The sequence below is a fragment of the Stegastes partitus genome, unplaced genomic scaffold, assembly GCF_000690725.1.
Source record: "Stegastes partitus isolate 25-593 unplaced genomic scaffold, Stegastes_partitus-1.0.2 Scaffold57, whole genome shotgun sequence".
Classification (NCBI taxonomy): Eukaryota; Metazoa; Chordata; class Actinopteri; family Pomacentridae; genus Stegastes; species Stegastes partitus.
In genome coordinates this window covers 535,078-557,896 of record NW_007577788.1, presented here as the reverse complement: position 1 = coordinate 557,896, position 22,819 = coordinate 535,078, and the positions used below count along the sequence as shown (strand labels likewise).

At 38.7% G+C, this 22,819-nt stretch overlaps 1 protein-coding gene across 5 annotated transcripts in view; it reads right to left on the bottom strand.

Moving 5' to 3' along the window:
- rasal2 (RAS protein activator like 2) overlaps nucleotides 1–22,819 on the bottom strand; it is a 137,774-nt gene that overhangs the window by 53,002 nt on the left and 61,953 nt on the right. For 3 of the 5 annotated variants that reach the window (XM_008275697.1, XM_008275695.1, XM_008275696.1), the window contains exon 4: nucleotides 5,999–6,105. In XM_008275697.1, the coding sequence (XP_008273919.1) occupies nucleotides 5,999–6,105 (107 nt within the window). Of the gene's footprint in view, nucleotides 1–5,998; nucleotides 6,106–8,262; nucleotides 8,525–20,766; nucleotides 20,890–22,819 lie in introns of those variants that run through there. The other 2 variants (XM_008275698.1, XM_008275699.1) reach the window with 2 other exon arrangements.

Below are 22,819 nucleotides of genomic sequence, written 5' to 3'. Positions count from 1 at the left end.
AGAGACTTAAAGGCCCTGTCTGAGTAAATGTGAGCTGCATACTTCACATTGTGGGTACAGCCCTTTCAAGTGTGGGGCACAGCGCAGTTGGGCAAAAACACTTGACAATGAGCTCTGAGCTAAATCCTATTGAACATCTGTGGAAGGAGCTGAAACATGCTGTCTGGAGAAGGCACCCTTCAAACCTGAGACAACTGGAGCAGTCTGCTCATGAGGAGTGGACCAGAATACCTGCTGAGAGGTGCAGAAGTCTCATTGACAGTTACAGAAATCATTTGATTGCAGTGATTGCCTCAAAAGGTTGTGCAACAAAATATTAAGTTAAGGGTAACATCATTTTTGTCCAGGCCTGTTTCATGAGTTTATTTTTTAAAAATAATTCTGTTAAACCACAGTTCACAAGCAATGTCTAATTTTCATTGCTTAATTTTCATAGAATTTTTATTTTTTATTACTTTTGTCAGATTCAAGTAATTTCTGTGACCGTTGTGGGTTTTTCTTTCATTAACTGAGGGGTACCAACAGTTTTGTCCACGCGTGTATTTACAAGACCAGAAACTGTAGCTGAAGAACCCATTATGGTTGACTTTAGTCAAACAAATTTGTAATCAAAGTTCTAATAGTTCTAACACAATATGTCATGGCCGCTGGCGCCGACTAGTGGCGGTACTCCCCCTCCCTCCTTTCCTCTAGGTGGGCGTGAGCGGCAATGCAGGCGGCGCTGATGGGTTACACCTGTGCTTCATCTCCGTGCAATCAAGCTGAGGAGCCACACCTGGGCTTGACTCGCCACTTCACTCTCTTTGCCAGTACATAAACCAGCTCCAAACCATCAGCAGACGCCGGACCGTGATCAACCGATAGTCAGTGTTTATTCTAGCTCTCGTTTTGCTCTGTGGCTAACTGTCTCTCCGCTCCCCAGGACTCCACCAGCCAGCGTGTGTGCTCCTCCAACCACCCTCATCTCCTCCCTCCGTTCCCTGCTGGACTCCCTGTTGACGTCTCCCTGGTTCCCCGTCCTCACCACCGTCCTGCTGCGCCGTCTGCATTCCGCTCCGCCTGCCTTCCCCGCTCCCTCTCCGGTTTCCCTCAGCTAAGTTGTTAGCCGCTAGCCTCGTGTGCTTTAGTGTAGTTTCGTATCCCTTGTTTCTATAGTGTAGTTTATTATTCCTGGTTATAGCTTCGTGTGCTTTAGTGTAGCTTCTTGTTCCTAGTGTCTCACTGAGCCTTTTTTGCTTAGTCGCTTTTTGTTCCCCGTTCTAGCTTAGCTTTCGTTTGTGTAACTTTCTATAGCCTTTTGTTTGAGTTAGCTTCTTGCCTGCATTACCACTCGTGTAGTTTTAGTTTCGGTTTCCGAGTGCGTCTTTTGCTATCGTTAGTTTTAGTTTAGCTTTCCGTCTGTGGTTATACCACCAGCTTGGTTAGTGTTTTTCTTTGCCCTGCTGTAAAATAAATTATTTCATTTTTTACATCTGTCTCCTGTGTCTTGTTGCTCTGCACGTGGGTCTGTGAACTGACCGTAACAGAATATCTGTTGGTTTCTCGGCAGGAGAAGCGACGTTAGCGCCTCCTTCAGGTTGAATGTTTCCCACCGAAGAGTCGATGAGTCACGAATCCAAACAACATCAGCTGATGCTTTAATCTGATGGATGAATAAACAGTCTGAGTTGATGATGAAGCAGCAGCAGGGAGTCGTTCGGGTCACGTGACTCTGCCAATATCGATCTGATCAAACCCGTCAACCATCAGGCCCTCTGTCACAACAAAAGCCCCTTGCAGAGCTGCCGAGGAGACCGGCCTCATTTCCTGAGATATTAATATCCTCAAACACATCTCCATCTTCCTCCTCTACCCCCGTCCTCCCCCACAAACTCCCTTTAGGCTCATTGGCTCCCATTAATGCATCAGAATAAAGATCCGTCCTGCCAAAGGGTCTGAGTCTGCAGAGGCAGAAACACTTCAAACACAACATCTCTGCAGCGTCTCCAGCACTTTGACCAACGAACCCATCGCAGCTATTGATCGTGACGATAGGTCTCCGTGGATTAGTGAGCAGCTAGTGTTTGGAGCTGACTGCTGGATGTCTTTTATGTTCCTGCTTGTCACTGCTTTAACACTGACTTCTAGGCTGTGTGAACTCCAGCATGCTCTCTGCTGGTGTTTACTGTGACAAGAATTGCTGTGAGGAAACTAAAAATACTCGACCTGAGATCTGTCTGTGAAGCTTCAACACCGAAGTTTCAGTTCTGCTTCACATCACTACAAATGACGAAGTCTGAGAAAAATATTCACTGTTGAGTCTTAATAGAAATAGAACAAAACCAAGGCAACCTGTCAAAACAAAAGCATTAATAAATTAATGTTTTTTTCAGGAACAGGTGTCACAGACCACCGGTTTTATGGGATAATCTGAACTGCAGGGCACCAAAACTTGAGTTGGTCTAGTCCTCTAAAGACCTGAGACTTAACTTTGCCTAGTTTCCTAAAACTTGACACTTGACTTGAAGTAGTCCTTAAAGATGTGAGAATTGATTTGGACAAGCCCTCAAAAAAATTGACATGGATTAGTCCTCTATGGACTTGACTTCAGTGAGTCCTCTAAACAATAAAACTTGGCTTGGTCTAGTCATGTAAGACTTAATACTTTGACTATTCCATGAAAGACTTTACCTGTCCTCTAAAGACTCGAGACTTTGATTAGCTCTCTAAGACTTGAGACTTGACTTGGACTAGTCCTTAAAGATGTGAGACTCAACATGGACTAATCCTTTTTTTTATTAAAAAAAAACAAAAAAACAAAACAGTCTCAGATTAATCCTTTAAAGACCTGACTTGGACTAGTCTTGTAAAAACCTCTCAAAAACTTTTACTTGGATTAGTGTTCTAAAGACTTGACTTGGACTTGGCATATAAGACCAGAGACTTGAATTTGGGTAATCCTGTAAAAACGTCAGCTAGTCTACTCCTCTAGAGACTTGAGTTAGAATATCCCTGTAAGACTTGACATCTGCCTTGGACTAGTCCTATAAATAGTTGACTAGTACTCTAAAGACATGACTTCGACTGTCCCTGTAAGACTTGAAACCTGACTTGGACTTGTCCTCTAAGACTAGAGATACAAGCTCCATGTATCGGAGCTCAGTTCAGCTGATTCAAGCTGATCCTCTATTTATTCACAGTAAACCTAAATAATCCCACAGTAATTTCATCTAGTTTTTTAGGTCTTTAACTCAGTGTCTCTAACAGGTCTGTCACTTGACTGCTGTCAGGCGTCACTGCAGATGTTGGACCTCTGAAAGCTGTTAAATATCCATCAGAACAGTTGTGTGGGGACTCCTGACAGCTAGATGCTTTAGATATGAGGTGAGTTTCATCTGTCTGTCAACTACATATAGCTCAGCTCAGAGTCCTGAGCAAAAGCAATGAGGCAGTAGCAGCAGTACTCTGATTACCTGCAGTAATCACTCAGGTACAGTTACAGGCCCCAAGCTGTTGATCCAATCACGTTATTCAGATTATCAACGTTATGAGTCTTGTTTTTTTACTCTGATAATCGGATCAAGACATTTACACGACAAGTTATACAGATGGAGTCTCACTTTAATTGGGTTAAAATCTAATTTGGTGTAAATGCACAGACAGCATCTCGGTCAAAACCATGAAATACACGGGATCATCCTTTATTAGGAGAATGCAGTGGATGAAACTGGTCCAGGTAGCTAAACACAAGGTGACACTGTGCATTTCTGCCTGCTGATGGTGCAGACAGAGGACAAAAGGATCGTCTTGGTGATAGATTTGTAAAGTCCCATCTCAGAATAACAGGCGTCCATCATGTTGTACTGTCTGATAATCGTCATTCATCTGCTACACAAACTGCTCCTCCTGGATTTTATTCTGTTAGTCATGAACCCTCTGAACAGTTTCTGGATGTATTTTTTGCTATTTTCTACTGCAATACAAAGTCCTGGCCCTCTATGGAAACAGCACAACCATGACAAGAAGTATAGAGAATTAAAAAATGTTTTCTTTGCAGTATGACAGAAATCAAAAAAAGGACAAATATTAAAGTTGAATTTCTCTGATTATTTGATTTATTAAAATTTTAAAAACCTGGAATCAACATAACCAACGTTTTTCCAAGTGTCCACAAGTGTTACCAACTCTAGAAAAAATGATGGCTTCCCATATTATAGACATTTAATGATATACATTTTATTAAGCTCTACAAACCTTTGCACACTATTCTGCACATCAACACGAGAAAGATATTTCACCATGCTGAATGTATCTCCCAAAAAATAAAGGCCAATTCATGCTTTCCGCGTCCACAAAGGTACGTGTGACATAAATTCCATCATCCACACAAACACACAAGGTCATGCCGCCCAAAATTTCGGAAAGAACTGTTCTGACTGTGCACATTCCAAGTTCCGACCTCACATGTGCCAGGCTAACAAGTGGAGCTTTGAACAAATGTTTATGCACAAAGACAGTGAGAGGAGCTTCTTAACCATCCACACTTTTATAAGCCACCTTTAACAGAGATGTAATTGACGTAGTTGCTGCCGGACTTTGGAGGTACTTTGATTTGTACATATTTTCTGTTCACGAGCCTAAGCACAGGCAGAAGTTCTAAATTCTACAGATAGCCTGTGCTAAGTCCACCCACTGTGGCCGACACACCTCAGGAATAATACCTACATGTTGCGAAAGCCCTGTCTGAAAGTAGTTACTATATTTTGCAAAAATGGTCGTGTGTTCCATTCAAGAAGCAATGCAATCATCTCTGCAGAGCAGCGCAAGTGTTATTGTAGTATGAACAGAACCACTTTTGCTTATCGGCCTGCTCATATGGATGAGAAAGCAGGAATTGTTCCTTTGTATTCTACAGGTAATCTTGACAAGCTAGTGGGTCATCATGACAAAGATTCTGTGGTGGTTAATTGCTATCTGCGGGAGGTCACACATTGAAAACATGTCGTAGCGTACTAAGACAGTGCTCTTACTGCATGTAGTCACATGCAATCGAGTCGCATTAACAGCAAAGTCGTCTGTTGTAAAAAATATTTATATCAGCCAGGAAAAAGTGGAGTGATGAAAATGTATGCTTCTTGCTGAGCTTAATATTGCTTAACTCAAATTTTACCCCTCAAATCACTCCAATAAAAGAAGAAAAAAGAAGAAAATGGCACATGAACTGTATTTTCATTTTAGCTCTAACTTTAACCAGTACAAACAAAACTGGAGCTCTGCAGATTTGCCGGTTTGTTCGAAGATACATTGAACATGGTAAAATGTCTTTCTACAGTTGATTTGCTAAGTAGTGTGAAAACGTTTTTAGAGGTTTTATAAATGCAAATAAAATATAAATAGTATAAATAGTAAAATATCTATAGCACATAGAGCTGCTGCCTTTTTCCAGTATTAGAAATGGCTGTGGACTCTTAGAAAAAAATAGTACATGATAATTTCAGGTTTTGGAATCCTCATGTGGCAGTATAATTGTGTCATACTGGATGGACGACATTTTTGAATTCTCTTTACTTCTAGCGAGAGTTGTGCTGTTTCCATAGTGGTGTAGCTCAACTCAAATTTCACTCCACTTCACACAAATTACTCACACTTTAACCAACACAAATAAAACTTGGCATATGAACCTGGTTCCTTCACAAATAATGCTTTGAGTTAAGGATATGAGCAGTACAGGAGTGGTAGACAAGCTGACGGTTTGGGTTTTTTAAAAATCTGCTTGCATCTGAAATCCTTTGCTCATGCTCAAAACTCGCTCAGCTCTACTCATGTGGCTTGATGTCAGCATATAGAACAATGTATGCAGCAGTCACTTCCTGTTAATCATTAGTCAATTATTAACACGTCTATCACTTGAAAAAATTGTTCAAAAATGTTATGCTGACTGTATCACATTTAAATGTTAAAAACGTAAATGATAAAAGAATAACTAATTGACACTTCAGAGACTGTGACTGTCACTCACCGGCACTTTGAAGGGAGACGAGTTTGGATTGTCGACTGCGACGCTTTTCTCTGAACTCCCCAAACCAGAAATACTCCTCCTCCTCGGAGACCGCTCCGAAGACACTTCTGCAGAGGCAAGGAGAGAGTGAGTTAGATCAACCAAGGGTGCCTTTACCTCATCATCAACATCATCATCCTCATCATCGTCATCCTCATCATCATCATCATCATCAGTAGTAGTAGTAGTAGTAGCAGCAGCAGCAGCAGCAGCAGCAGCAGCCTTCAGCCTGAACTGGACGAAGGAGGACGGGTGATGACATTCAGACACGGTGGAGGACAGACAGTGTTGGTTAAATGGCAGCTGGTTCCGACACCAAAGTAAAGAGCTTCACTTCATTTTCACACACAGTCAGAGCAGGAAGCTTCAACCTGCTGGACTGATGGAGTTCTGTACTGTTTAACCTCTAACGTCTACAGGATGTACTTTCCAGTGTCAAACCAGCGACTGTCAGCTTCTGTTCTGAGGTTTCACTTCTGTAACATCTGTTTGAAACTACCAGTAAAGCAACGCTGATGACCCCTTTGACTGCAAACATTTCATTTAAAAATAGTCCAGTCAGTTTATCATTTCAATGCAGTTTGTCCAATCAGTTGATCCAACAGAAAAATCTCTTGCACATGTACTGTCTCATCAGTCTCTCTTGTACTTTACAGCTGCATAAAATCTCCAGACATCTTCACACAAAGCAGTTCAAACTGAGCTTAGTGTCTTTTATTAATGAAATTCCAGTTTTGTTAACCCTCTGAATCTCAAAACCCATCGGCAGGCTTAAAAGACATGTTGTATTTTTTAAAGAAAATCCCAACCGACACTATTTATCAGCCAGAAACTATAGAAACTTTTTCAAAAAAACAAATAAAAAAAAATTTAAAAAACATACATCCGATTCTTAACTTTTCAACAGTCCTTAGATGTATCATGTGTTATGTGCTGTTGCATCTGAAAAATTAACCAAATCTAAGCTAAAGAATTACCAAAAATAAAGTGTGTGTGACCAGCTGTGAGTTTTCAGGCAGTGTTACGAGGACAACGAAACACACTTCATCAATAATACAAATGTAACATGGCTCAAAAACCGCATACTGAAGAGCAAGTTGCCAGAAGATACATTCAGCATGGTGAAACATTTTTAAAGCGCCAAGGAGAGGGAAAACACTGAGTCTGAAGAGGCTGTAAAAAGGTAAAAACTTCAATAGCTGAAACAGGATACAGTGAGGAAAAATGTGACAGGAAATTTTAAAAAAACACGCTAAAACTGCTCAGAGTTTATAGGGTTAAAGACTAAGAGAGTAAAATCCAGAAGGAGCAGTTTGTCCAGGCTGTAAAAATGTGTAAAGTTAAATATCTATAGCAAGCAAAGCCACCATTTCTTCTGGTGTTGCTGCTTTATTAATTTTTGTAAAACAAATAAAAACAAAATTAAGCTTTATTTTTCTTTTTAAGGGTTTAAGTCATTTTACAACATTCCTGACTTCTCTATCCTTCTTCATGTTGTTCTGTTTCCATGAAGGTGCAGGACTTTATGTTGCAGTGACAAATGAGCCACAATGAGGAAAAATGAGACAGGAGTAAAGAAAAATTTCCAGAAACTACCTGGAGTTCAGGGGTTAATATCTTCTCTGGTTTTTTTTGTTTTTTTTGTTTTTTTTGCAGTTTCAGACTTTTCAGGAGCTGCAGGAACCCAGTCTGGAGTTTGTGTTGAAGTTTATCAGCTGCTAAATCAAAGGTAACGATTCATTCGGATCCAATTTTGGCCACTAAACGCTAGCTGTCGCCGCTTTTATCAACCCATGTACAGTTTGAGATCAATACTGAGCTGACAGTGAGAGGCGTCGAATCAGCAGCAGCAGCAGCAGCGTGACGTTCACATGCCATGAAAACATTCTGCAACAGGGAAGAACACTGGGAGCAGACAGCGAACGCAGCATGCAGCAGGAGTCAGCATTTATCCACAAAGTGCTGGATCAAGTTCCAGCTGCAGGAGGATGCAGGCTGCATGCATGCAGCGCTGCGACGGAGCCAGTGGCAAACTTTCATGCACTCCACCCTCCCCCGTCCGTCCCACCCCGACGCCACGGAGGAAAAAGAGCAGCGACGATGGAGCCGGATGCCATCACGGCTCCTCTTTTTCTGCCTACACAAAGTTGAGACGACATGCGGCCGGCGGCAGGTATGAAGGTATGACGGCTCAGTCACATGACAGAAACATACAGAGACGGTACCTCGGTCGCAGCTGTTCCCCATCATCTGAGAAGAGGACACACACACAGTCAGACCGGATTGGCCGAAGCAGCCGCCACCTGTCAGCCAATGAGGTTATAAGCTGCAAACGTCCGTCTTCGTCCGGTGAGCATCCTCCCTCCTCATCCTCCCATCGCCTCCCCCTCTCCCTCTCCACTCAGCAGTAATTCTAACCCTCGCTCTGCCTCCGTCTTTCCCAGAGCACCGAGGTTTTACCGCATTTATTCAATCAATCCCTCCGACTGCACCGCTCTGCTCTTCTTGTTTTTTCTCTCTCTGCAGACGGTCTTCCCCCCGCCCGCCCTCTCTCTCTCTCTCTCTCTCTCTCTCTCCCCCTCTCTGCAGCAGCTCGGTTAAAGCCTCGCTCTTCCTCTCTTCTTCTTCTTCTTCTTCTTCTTCTTCTTCTTCTTCTTCCTGGAGCTGCATCTATCGCGGTGCTCGGAGGATAAATAAGTTCGATGTGGGATGAAGCAGCTCTGGAGGCTGTTAACGCTGTCAAACGTGCAGAATATCAGCGCTGAGAAAAAAAAAAAAAAAAAAAAACTTTGCTAGCCAGTTAACTATGTCTCAATGAGGCATTGTTGAGCGAAGACGAGACAAAATAAAGTTCGGCTCCTTCTTATTCTAATGTTTTATTGTCTTTATTAATTTTATTTTTTGCCAGTGTTTTGCCTTTTTTTTTTTTTTTTTTACATTTTTTCTCTTTTCTGATGTTTTATCATCCTTTATCTGTTGCATCTTCTTTTGTTTTTTTTTTTTTTTTTTTACATTTTTTCTCTTTTCTGATGTTTTATCATCCTTTTTCTGTTTCATCGTCTTTTTAATGTCTCAATTTTTTAAATCTTTCATTGTCTTTTCTGGTGTTTTATTTTTTAAAATAATTTTTTGTTTTTTCATATGTTTTGTGTTTTAAAACCTTTTATTGTCCTGTCTAAATGTTTTATTGTATTTTCTGGTGTGCTGTTGTCGTTTTCAATGTCTTTTTAAAATTCTAAATTGTAATGTTTTGTCTTATCTTAATGTTTGATTATGTTTTCTGGTGTTTTATTATCTTTTATGCACCATTGTCCTTTTTAAAAAAATGTTTTTGCCATTTTTTAACATTTTATTGTCTTTTCTGATGTTTTGTTATATATAATTTATATTTATATAATGTTTTGTTCTTGTGTAATGTTTTATTGTTTTTTAAATATATTTTTTATTGCTTTTTTAATGTTTTATTTTTATTGTGTTTTATTTTTATTTTGTTATTTGATTTTATTGTATTATTTGATTTTATTGTCTTATCTGATGTATTACCATGTTTCCTGTGTTTTCTGATGTTTGATAGATTTTTTTTCGTTGTCTTTTCCAGTGCTTCATTATTACTATCTTGTGCAACACAAATTGTACCTCTGATTTTTATTATAAAGAGGGTTATTATTGCATTGGATAAAAATAATAGACAGCAGTGTTTTAATTTACATTCTGAAGGTCACAATGTTGTAAACCATTGCATTAGTGCATCTTTTCAGCTTATTGTGACATTCAAAGACTGCAGACCAAAATGGCCAACGTAGTTACTCCCCAGAAGTTTGAAGACAAGTCAAACTAAAAATAAACAAACCAACAACAACAACAAAGAACTCAAATAACTGTTTCCGAAACATAATGTTCGTTATACTAACTACATTTTAGTATTTCGCTGGATGGAAAGTGAAGCCTTAAACCCACATTCTCTCTAGTAGCCAGCAGGGGGGCGACTTCTCAAATAGGTCTGACTGTACAGAAATGTATAAGAAAATTCATCGACCTCTCAATTCACCTATTACCTCAGTGAACATTTTCCTCAAGAGTTTATGGTCTGAGTCGGTATCTTCAAGTCTCCTTTAACACAGCATGATGTTGATTTTGTCAATATGATCCCATTTAGAAGAAAACAGAAATTAAAGCAGGGTGGCACTACATTGTTATTAAAAACTTGCTGCTGTATTGACCTTAGTGGACGATAAAAGTGGTAGAACAGCAGACATAACTGCAGGGGACGAACTGATCAGTGCTAAACAGAGGAGAGCGTCCTAATTTAGTCAGTCCTATGTCTATTTTACATACAGTTATAGTAATCCTTATTAATGAAGACGCCTATTTATGAATGACAGGTTCTCTGCTGTCACATGCTGTTAAACATTACGTTTAATGTATATCGGTTCCAATTATTGGTCATTTGCCCTTCTTGATTACCAATAAGGAGCATCAGTATCATCCCTAAAAAACAAACAAAACAAACCATATCGGTCAATCCCTAATTCATAAGGTGGTGTCTGTTTAATAATATAATGATAACTGTTATTAGAGGGAATCAAACCGACAACCGTCCGCTCTGTGATCTTCAGTCTGCTCAGATTTTCCTGCTGCTGCTAACAAGGTATTGATTAGAAGAGGCTTGGCACAATCACTCGTTTTGGTATATTCACTAGAGACAGTTTGACCTTCACAGTCAGACTGGAGACCAGCAATGGTTTCAGTCTGGACGCTGTTAGCTTGAGATGAATTTCAGACACCAGTTTCCTTAAATTTCTCGATTGAACAAAATCGATTAGTGAAACAATTCTGCTCTCCTCGATGCAAGTGTGTTTCTGCTCGTCAACAGACCTCATGTGTTGAGTCAAATTGACAACAAAGTGTTTGCGCTAAGCGGCTAAGACTAATTCCTGGTCATCTCTGGACCGTTCTGTGTCATCGTAGCCATTTCTGGAGGTCATTTGTCAGGCTGGAAGCTGAGTGCGACCCCCCCAACGACCACCTGGACTTTGGGTTAAAATGACTCGCATGTCAGTTTGTAGTTATCGAGCTTCCTGGAAACACTCGTGGGAAAACGCTGCTAAAAATACGGCAGAGAGCAGAAACAGGCCGACGAGCTGAGAGGATGTTATCAGGTGTCTCAGAAACTCATCTATCAGCTGCTCGTCAGGGTTTCTGGCGGCTTCAAACACAGCCAGGATCTTGTCACTTAAAAGAATAGGAGTAAGTGTTAACAAGAATAAATGACTGTTAGTCGAATTGGGACTCTGTATTGCTGCTGTAGATGATTTTCTGTCCATGTGAGTTTTTTAACCTTTGAAGAAAATCACACCAAACTCCCCCGAGTCTGAGCTGAACATCTGCCTGCTCACAGCTGGCTGATTAGCTTTAAATTTGAGCAGTTAGCAAGGTGAAAATCTGTTTAACTTATGCTCAACAGCTAGCTGGATTTCTGTCAAACTGGTGAAAACTGTGAACTGGCATCGACACTGAAAATAGCAGAGTGTTAAAACAACACGAGTGGCTTCAGGTTCAGATGAAAAAATTCAACAGTGCAGGAGCTACAGACACAATGTGCATTTACATTTCCATAATTGATAGGTGTTGTGCTGCTCTGTTTTTGTTTCACTTTGTTTGATGTTAAAGCGTCTGAGTAATTAATCTGCAATGATTTGCTGTTTGTGACTCCTTTAGATTCGAATATTTGAGGCTTTTTTTGTCGCAAAAGTGAATAAGACATGACATTTTTTCCATTTTTGTCAGAATTGTGATTTGAAACAAATACAATTAGCAAATTGCAAAGGCAGCAATTTTGGTTATCCATGAAGCAGCACGTCTGAGTTTAACTAACCAAAACCAAGAAAGCAAAAAGGAATGTTATCTTAAAAAAATGCAAACTGACACCATTTATTTTCCAGAAATCGTAAAAACAGAAAAAAATCTTTGAATTTTCAATTTTTCTGTGGCCTTTGAACATACCATGTGTGACCTATAGTTGCATCAGGAAAATTAACAAATCTAGGCGTTAAAATCGTGATAATCTACATGTATTTTTTTAGAAGCCACAACTCACTCTGCCATGACCAACAATCACATGACAAAGATTCTGAGTTTTCAAGTGAACTGCAGGCAGTGTTTCCATGAAGCAGAGAGGAAAACAAAACATTTTGGATCAATAAAATAAATGCAGCATGGCTCAGAAACAGTGAACAGAGGACAAACTTGTTGGAGGATACACTCAGCATGGTGAAATACATGTTTGTAGAGTTGATGTGCTGAGTCATGGGAAAAACATATAATTTGTAAAGGCTGAAAAAATGTAGATAGTGAATTATCAACAGCATGTGGAGCTTCCATTGTTTACAGTATTTGTAACACCAGTGGACATGTAATGGACGTACAGTGAGGAAAAATGTGACAGGATCAAATAAAACGACCAGAAACTGGTCAGAGTTCAGAGCATTTAAACTGCGATCTCAACTGTTTTTGGCGGTGTTTCATGTTGTAACACTCCATTATGTGTTTTTAAATCTGTTACAGTAAATCTGTTACAGTAAATGCTAAACTAATATTATTAAACAGACAGCACCTTATGAATTAGGGATTGACCGATATGGTTTGTTTAACATTAAATGTTATTATAGTTCAAATCGAATCGCAAATCATATTTTTCCCAAAATTCTTAACCCTCATCTACACCAAGTGTTGGGGCAGGAAAAAAGAAATCCCATTTATGAATGTTGACTTTTGTTTGAAAAACATTTTAGGCGTCAAATAAAACCAGCTACGAAAAGGACAAAAATGTCCACATCAAAAGAACTGCCCTGAACATATTAAATATCAATAATATTATTTTCAACTTTGACCGAGTTAGATTTTATAAGAAACATCAGTCCTGATCATAGCAAATAATAACAATTTAATTTAACAATTTCAAACCTTTAAATACCTAAAACTAAAACGCTCCTGAGGTTGCGTGAGGGTTAAAATGATAAAGAAGTGATTCTGTGACACTCAGATGGGGTTTCAAACCTGCTGACAGACTCGAGTTGCAGCTGAATCAGAATCAGGTCAAAGGAAAAACATGGCTGCCGGTCCCACAACACACACAGTCGACTGTCTTTGCAGGTATTTCCACCTATAGAGTTCGGTCCTGACCTTCCATTTTAAATGTGGGCAGAGCTTTACCCAGAACATGAATGGGAGGCGTGATGTCAGCGGGAGGAATGCTGGGAATGTTGAAGTCTTGTTGAACTCTTGTTCATTCAGGAGTCGACACACCTGACGTGCAGGTGACAGCGACACAACAAAGATGCCTTTGTGTCAGACTGTCTGGTCCGTCACCTGACAGCCTAAAGCCACAAGGGACGGAAACATATTTTTAAGCAACATATCACGGTCAATTTGTGTCACCTCATATACTGGTGTTGCTCAACTGCCTCAGATTTAACTTATCACATAATTTTGGACCCAGAATAGAGAATTTCTTATGTTTTCACTCTCAAAACCACACCTCACCAGCAAAAACACTTTAAGTCTTCAATTAAACTCCCACAGCACTGAAATTAGGTGAGAACGCAATCAGAAGAGTTCTCTGCAGATCGAAATGATTAAATAGATCCAACAGAGCCTTGAAAAGTGCAAAATATTCAATTGAGGGTGGTATTGAAGCCCCGGAAACGTTTTATAAGTGTATATATATGGATGTATCCACATTTCCTACGAAAAATACAGTCTTTGGTCAACGTTTTACCAACTTTTGAGGCTCTAACATCAGCAGAATTTAATGTGTTGCAAGAGACAAAAACTGGTGTGTATAGGGGTCTATATTGTTTTTATTTGTGCAAAGCTACAAGCTGCTTCTGTATCTTCTTCATGTTAAAACTGAAAAAAATACAAGGTATATTCTCATAAACATACTTAACGGGGATTGTGGCCCCAGAAAGTTCTTACAACTGTATATATTTGAATTTATTCATACTTCCTATTTTCCTTTTAAAAATACAGGTAAATTTCAGTGACTAGGAATATTATTTCTAACCTAACACTGATGCCATGTAAAAGGCCCTTTTTACAAGTTGTTCTGTTATTACATTAAGTTTAATTGTTTTTCCTTGATTTCTAAAATATACTTAAAAGACTACAATTTGTCTTTAAATGTAACCTCTTATCTTCTATTTTTTTAGGTGTTGTGGTGGTACATATGTTTTTAAATGTTAAATTCTACAGTAGAATTCAGTCATAAATTCTACATAAATTATCTGTTTAAAATAACACTGTAAAATGCAGTAAAATGAAGTTTTCAGGGCAGAAAAAGGCCTTTTGAGCTCTCTTAAAAACTGCAGCCTAATAAATTTTACAATGTTAAGACTAAATCTGGCTTTTGGTCAGCATAATTTTTTCTATAACTAACTGTGAGCATCAATATCATGGGATTTATCGTAGTAAAAGCAAAACTGCACCTATTTTACTGGAATTTTTCAGGAAAATGTGTTATAATAAATAAAGACGGCTAGCCCATGCTGCCTGTTCTTCCTGCTGAACATTGTGATCTTTGGAACACTGATAATCCAGATTTCATCATTTTTGAAAAAATTTCACAAACCTAATGCTGCTTGAAAAAACGGCACAGATGTAAGATGGATGAATTGATCATGGATAGAAAAATGTACAGATCTGGATCAGTGGAACAAACCACCCACATACAAATTAACCAACTTGAAAACATCTAGAAATGACTTTGTAAACCTCAGTAAACTTCCCTCTTCCTCTAAAAAACTCCTTAAGTTGAATCTTCTTGCAGGAAAAAGCGAGACTCGAGTATGTAAACATCTATTGTAACCCTCAGTGGATATCGAGGACATTTTTGTCCTCTAATATCCTCAAAGGGTAGTAAATTAAAGCATCCCCTGAGGGTTAATGTCTGTTACGACTGCGGTCGTATTTGTTTATAGAATACGATTATTTCCCTTTGATGTCATTATTTCCTTTTGATCTGTGTATGACCCGTTGTGATCCCATGAAATATGTAAATAGGGCTGCGCCATAGCGTTGACCAGATTTGATGATCAACAGAAGTGCCAGTGTTAAATACGGAAGGAGGACTTCGCGGGTGTGCAGAAAGAGGTTCAGATGGGTGGAGCCATTTTTCACCGGCATCCCAACCGACACACCACCACGTCATCCTTCTCATATATTGTAGTCTCTGTATGAATAGAGTGAGCTGCTATCTTTTTGTTTAAACCCATTTTCTCCTGTTTATGTTAGATAAGGAGGCCAGACTTTGTGTTTACTTTCGATACTTTTATTTTGATAGGCAAGTCAGATCTCCCCTAGCTTAGTGTCATTTTGGTTGTTTTCGGTAGAGCTCACTCTTATTTTAAGTTAACCATCACCTTTGTTTTAACCTCACATTCATTATAAATAAATAGTTATTTTTCCTGGTAAAACTGCTGTGGTGTGGCTGCCTGGGAAGGGAGAAGGATGGCGCATTCATGTTGCGTTCAGGTGCCCCTAGACTGGGCGTAACATGTCGCTGCATTAAAAAGAAAAAGAAAAAAAAACGTCCTGTTGTTGTCACACAGCAAATATCCAAAGAATGTCTTTTCACATAATGAAACCAGTTCTGTTTGCAGTGAGTGTGTCGGCCGCCTCCTCTCACTTCACTCTACATTCCTCTGAATTTATTACCAGCATGGCTGAGAGCCGCTGCAGTTTCCTGAACTGGGATCATCGGCTTTCACCAGACAAAAAAAGACCTGCTGTCACCAGGAATTAATAATCTGAACAACAGTCTCAAAATAGGAACTACATAAAAATAGTTTTCCCACAAGAATCAGATGTACTCATTTTCCTGATGCTAGTTTATAGGAGCTGCTGTTGTTTTGTAATTATTTAAAGCTTCTTCTTCTATTTTTATTCCAGCTGCTAGCTTCTCGTGCACATTAAAATATCAACCTAAAACTTGGTGTTATGTAGGAGGGGGGAAAAAAAGAGTAGACGCCAGGAAATGTTGGATTTGAGTTTTATATGCTTTGGATTTTTCACTGTAAAACAAATGAAAACTCTCAACTCAAAGCCGTTTCTAGCTGTCTTTGGCTCCTGTTGTGTTTTTCCTCATTGTGCTCTCATTTTTCACTGCAAAATAAAGTCCTACACCTCTATGAAAACAGAACAACCAAGGAGAGAGAACTCAGAAATGTCTTCTCTGCTGTATGACAGTTATAATGGCATACAACAAAAAGAACAAAGTTCATTTCTTTGATGACTTATTTTGCCAAAATTAAAAATACATTAATGAACTGGAATCAACATGTCACACATTTTTCCAAGTGTCCGCAGATGTTACCAACACTGGAAGAAAATGGCGGCTTTACATATGACAGATGTTTCCAGTCTTTACAGACTTTTCTCTCTACTCTGCTCATCAGCTATAGAAAGATGTTTCACCATGCTGGATGTATCTTCAACAACTTGCTCCCCTGTTCACTGTTTGAACCATGCTGCATTTATTTTACTGTTTCAGTCTGTTTTATTTTCCTCTGTGGAAATGCCGCCTGCAGTTCAATCTGGAAACTCTCAGATTTTTGCCTTGTGACTGTTGATCACAGTTGAGCAGGTCATGTCTTATTTCTCAGAATTTTTTGTTATTTTACTCAATCTAAAACGATTTTTGGTGACTTTTTAAATGAGGCATGTGGAATAATGTTTATCATCCGATTTTGACGAAATGTCACGAACTTAAGTTCAGATTTGGTAAATGTTCTGAGCGAGTCACGATTAGTTGAAGGACCATTTTTACGGTGCCTGGCTGATAAATACTGTAACGGTGTTGATCTCAGGGAGTTAAAATATAATCTTTGCAAATGTTTTATGAGGAGGAAAGTGCTTGATGCGTCTGTAAACATAACTCGCTGAATGAAGTATTATTAACCTCCCAAAGAGTAGAGACTGAGCAAGATAGTTGTAGTTTACCTTAGTACTTGCGAGTACCGACCCAGTGCAGGACGCTGAGAAGAGAGACATGCAGCGGTGGTGTATTTGCGACAATAAAAAAAAAAAGAAGAAGAAGAAGAAGAAAAGAAATTTGAAAAGGCGGTGGCTAAGATTTAGGGATGGCAGGCCGCCGCTGCTAAATGAATGTAGAGGAAACACTGTTAAAACCATACAACGGTGCCAGAAAAAAACATAGTAAAAATTGTTAAATGTAAAAAAAAGTTTTAAAAAAAGGCATATATCTGTAAAATAATGACATTTTAGCAAATTTAAATATAGTAAAACAGTCTTTTTTTTTTAGTTACACATCGTAAAAGAACAATGATGTAGATATTATATACAGCTTCGGCCTGTCTTATTTATTCATACAGTTTTTTTTTCTATAATTTCATAAGTAAATTTTCTGTAATGAAAACTGAAAATCTGTAAAATAACAGAAAATATTGAATTTTTAAAAACCAATAATATGCAAAATTTGTCTTTCAAATAACTGCAAATATCTGCTAAATAATATTTTTGCTAATTTAAATGCCGTTCAAAAAATAGCAACATTTTACATCAAATGTTGCCAATAAGCTTTTATAACCACTTATAGAATGTAAAATTTTCATGTCAACATTTTAGCCTGTTTTTGAGGGTTTTTATTTTTTTTTATTAACGTAAATGTATTAATTTTTTTTTAATTTGGGGTTTTACTCGTTATCTGTAATTCAATTAAATTTTTTCAATTCAATTTTATTTGTATAGCGCATATTTACAACAACAAGTCATCTCATAGCGCTTCACAAAGGCAGAAACACCCAACAATCCAAAACATTTGGATTCCCTATGAGCTTCAGCAGTCCACAAGCAGTCTGCAACAGTAGGAAGAAACTGAAAACCCCCGCGGGGTAAAAAAAAACCTCCGACAGAACCAGGCTCAGGGAGGGACGGCCATCTGCCTCGACCGGTTGGGTGGATGTAGGATGAGTTATAAAATTTAGTGTACAGTTAAACACGTTATTAGAAGTTATTGTCCTTTTGTTCCTCCATTTCAAATGGACCAATGAAATATTCCATTTCCATCTGTAATGTAACAAAACAGGGTAAATCTCTAAACAGTAAAGAAGTAGTTTCAAAAATTCTTTTGTTACGCTGCTTGTACAGTTTCTAACTGATAGATGGTGTCAATTTGAAGATTTCCGTGTTATCGTCAGTTGAAGTCATTAATTGTCTTCCTGTAACATTTACACAGGAAGTTAAAAGGCTTTAAATAGAGAAAATTAGGTGGGAACAGGCCCAGAGCAGCAACTGCAGAAAGGGGTTGGACCCTGATGGATCTGATCCAGGGTCAGTCCGTCATCCAGCTGCTGAACGAATCGTGTCGCAACAAGGACGCTGTTCTCATTAAGCTGCAGAGAGACAAATCAAATTGACAGCCTCAATTAGACAGCGACGGCCACCCGAGGAGACGACTGATCTCTGCGGCGAGGCCTCGGCTTCACAACGAAGACGCCATGAAGGTCAAACATCCGCAGAAACTGAAACACAAACTGACCGAATCGTGCAGGGAACAGGTTCCTTTAAAGAGAACTCCACCTCACACTGTGTGCATCAACACATAAAAGCAGAGTAATGTGAAGTAAATTTGGGACACAATGATCTAATTATATCTGGACCAGGGACAGCTGGAGCGACACGATTTAGGCTAACTGTCACTGCAGCCGTTAATAATGGAGAGCAGCCGAGCGCACGGAGCTGGAAGAAATAGGATTCACAGGGACGAAGACCAGAAGACCTGAAGACCTGAAGACTCGGGTCCAACACAAACGACCAGCAAACGTCTGCAGGTTGGGATAGAGTTTAGGTATAAATTCACAAAGAATCAACTGGAATCAGAGAAAAATCCTTGCTGAGTTTTCTCAATGACCTCTGACAAACGAAGGGGGCTGATAGAGGAACAGATTCTTCTAAAATATATATTCTAAAAATATTTTAGACGTTTGATAAAACTTTCAGACATGAAACAAAATTAAATATTCATTAATTTTTTCATCCTGCCAAAATTATGATGTCCAGAGTTAATTTGTTGCTGCAGTGATGCTGATTTCTCTGCAGTCTTATGATTTTTAATATCCTGATTTGTTACTTGTGGAAGAATCTGTGCAAAAACCTTCATAAGCTCCATGGGAACAAAATTTACTCCCAAAGGACCAGTATAACTGGGAAAGTTTGTCCAATGCTGACACTTTTGAGATAAAAGATAAGAAACAGTCTATGCAGTGATCTCAAGTTTAAACAGTAAAAATCACATTTTGGGGCATTTTTTGTTTGTTTGTTTGTTTTTTAAAACAAGCCCAGTGTAAATCCAGGATTCAGTCCTGTTTTAAGCCAGGGACAAATCAAGTATAACTTGAAGTATAAATCCAGAGCAAAACCCATTCAGACCAAATGAAATCCAGCAGGAAACTCTGACAAACAACAGCAAAAGCTGTCTAACCCAGTGTAAATCGACTATAAAAACAGTATTAAACTAAGGATAGGTCTAGTATCGACAACAGATTAATGCAGGCTTGACACAAGTATACATTTTACAAACAAATATTACACATCAGTAACAAGCCCACAATAAATCTAGAATTCAATCCATGATAAATCTATATTAAAATCACTAACATCAAACCCAGCAAAATTCTAGTATAAAAACCAACATGAATCCAAAAGCAGAAACCAGTTTAAACCAGAGCATAAATAAAGAATTGCACAACAGGCAAATCCTGGAATAATCCCTGTATAATTCCACAGTGAAAACCAGTTTATATGGAAATTCTACTTTAAAATCTGTATAAATCCAATAAAATTATAATACAAAACCAGTATGAATCCAAAAGTACAAACCCAGTATAAACCTAGCTTTAAACCAATGATACAACCAGCTTCATTCCCAGTATCAATCCAGAATAAAACAGAGTATAAACCCGACATTAAAATCGGTATAAATCAAAATTAGGAACCAGTGTAAAACCAGTATGAATCCAATAGTAGACCAATGATAATTCTACATTAAACTCTGTATTAATCTATCATTTAACCCACTAAAATTCAGATATAAAAGCAGCATATATGTAATATTACACCCCAAATACAACCACTATCGCCCTCCTACTAAATGTTCAGTATTAAACTAGTGCAGCCTGTTTTAAACTCAGTGTAAATCCAGTATTTAAGCCAGTTCAGATGCATTAAGAGCTTGATTTCTGGACATTAAATGTAAATTTAAATCTTTTTATGGCCTATTTTCTCTTACATCTCTCTGACAGGTCAGAGGTAAAGTTCCTTTTTTGTTTTATAATAAGTTTAACACCTAAGAGTCAAACCTAATTTAAAACACAATGAGAGTGAAGTGAGTCAGTTGTCATGTAGCTGCTGCTCTGATTCATTTAATCCACCAGCTGAACTCTCCTGATCCTGATCGATAGGCTGACTGATCGATTACTGGTCGCTTTGATTCTTCACTGTGCAGCGGACACAATAACTAACTTTAACCGGAGTTTCCATTCCGCTGCGGCCGAAGCTGCAGGTTCCTGCAGGCGGACGCTCCGCAGTACTTCTCGCGTGTTTCGCAACCGTCTGAAGACGGAGAGGGTGAGCGGAGAGGCGGACAGCGGAGCGACCTGCTGCCGGTGTCTGCGCTCCGGAGGTTGGTTCGGAGTTCAAAAAGAGAGACTCACCCAGAAAGTCCATGAGGAGACTCTCAGTCACGTCCTCTGCGGAGACAAACTCATTCAGCCCGAGCCGACACAAACACACACACATACACACAAACACACACAACAGCAACACACATTTCCGCCTCCACCTTCACAATAAAGCTCCTACCAAGCTAACAGCAGAAACCAGCTTCCGTTTATATTCGTCTTTATTTTGAAACTGATTTTAATATGTTCAGACTTTGAGTTGCAGATACGACATCACTGTCTGCATTATCTTTTAATTTATGCTACCTTGTGTGTTTTTAAAATATTCTTATAGATTTGTTTGTTTTATTGTTTATTTTTACACAATTAAAAGTAACTGCACCAGCTGGAAGCGAACGCTCTTTACAGACATGAGATCAGTCCCTTGGACAACACACCAAGTGATGTACATTACACAACAATAACAAACAAACCTAAACTAACCACAGTTTACCAAACTGTCCAGAAAACTAACATCCAACTATATTTACAATTTCTTAAACAATGAAAATTCTGTCCATGTGTGATTATAACCTAACCAGTAAAACATCAGTGTGACCTGCTGTTACATCCTGATGCATCCCTTGTCCATGTCGGCGATAAGTTATAGTTATGACTAATTAATGAAGTTACGGCATAAATGTTGCTGTGTGACGCTGCAGGTATTTAATAAAATCAGAGTAAAAATTCCTTAACAACCAGAAGCAACAAACTAAACTGCAATTTTGCAAAGAAAAGTACAAAGTGTGACTTCCTGTTGGATCCTTAATAACTTTAGTATATTTAATGAAGCCATGCAAAGTTTTACCTTCATACTAGGAATATTTTCATATTTACAGGCCCTCGAAAGGACAGAGCGCAAAATCTCACGCTTTTTAATTTATGTTACTTCTTCCAGCATTTTTGAGAACTCATGAATTCATTAGTACAGACGCAAGACAAAAGAAATTTTTAGGATTGAGAAACATATTTAAGCTCTGCTAAATACTGCAAACTAATTATTTCACATCTATTCTAGATGTCACAATCTATCTTTGTTCAGCATGATTATCTTCTCCAATCAACTTTGAGCATCAATATTATAGAATGCATCATAGTTTGAACAACAAAACTGCAGCAGTTAAATGTCTATGACATAGACAAACATTACAGATGTTTCCAATGCCAATTTTCAATTTTACGCAGATGATACTGTGATAGACACCTCAGCATCCACACCAGAATGGGCTCTATCCCAGCTGCAACCTGCTTTTAATATTGTCCAGTCAAATTTTATGACCTTAACGCAACCAAATTCATGTTGTTCTCAAATTCTAATTCAAAACCACAGAACCTGCCTGCAATCACCTCTTCTCAGGGTGTACAGATTGAACTAGTGTCACAGTATAGATACCTTGGAATTTTAATCGATGACTGTGTGTCTTTCACACCTCACATCCAGCAGCTGGCGAAGAGACTGAAATTGAAACTGGGTTTTTATTTTAGTCTTGCCTGTCTTTTGAGGTCAAAAAGAGACTGGTTGCCGCCACTTTTACATCTGTGTTGGACTATGGAGACACGATATACATGAATGCTTCTGCTCAAAGCCTGAGTGTTTTAGATTTAGTTTATGACGATGCTTTAAGGTTTATCACCAATTTTTAGTCTTTTACTCATCAGTGTTTGTTGTACTCTTGTGTTGGATGGTCAGATTTGACCACACGAAGGCAGAAACAATGGCATGTTTTACTTTATAAATGCATTTTAGGCTTGCTTCCCTGTTATTTACAGGTTTTTATTTGTACAAAAGCCGCATGTAGTTACAGTCTGCGGTCCCAAGATCTATTGTTACTGTCTGTTCCCAAGGCTAGAACTGAACGGGGTGAGAAAGCTTTTAAATTCGCTGCTCCCTCTACCTTAAACACTTTGCAAAAAGACCTGAAACTTGAAGGGCTGGTCAAAACACTTTTAAAGTGTTCTCAAATGACTTGGAGGCAGAAACATCAGTCTGTAGATGTTTTGACAGATGATTATTTTTGCTAGTTAAGTTTCCGATCTCTGCTGATAT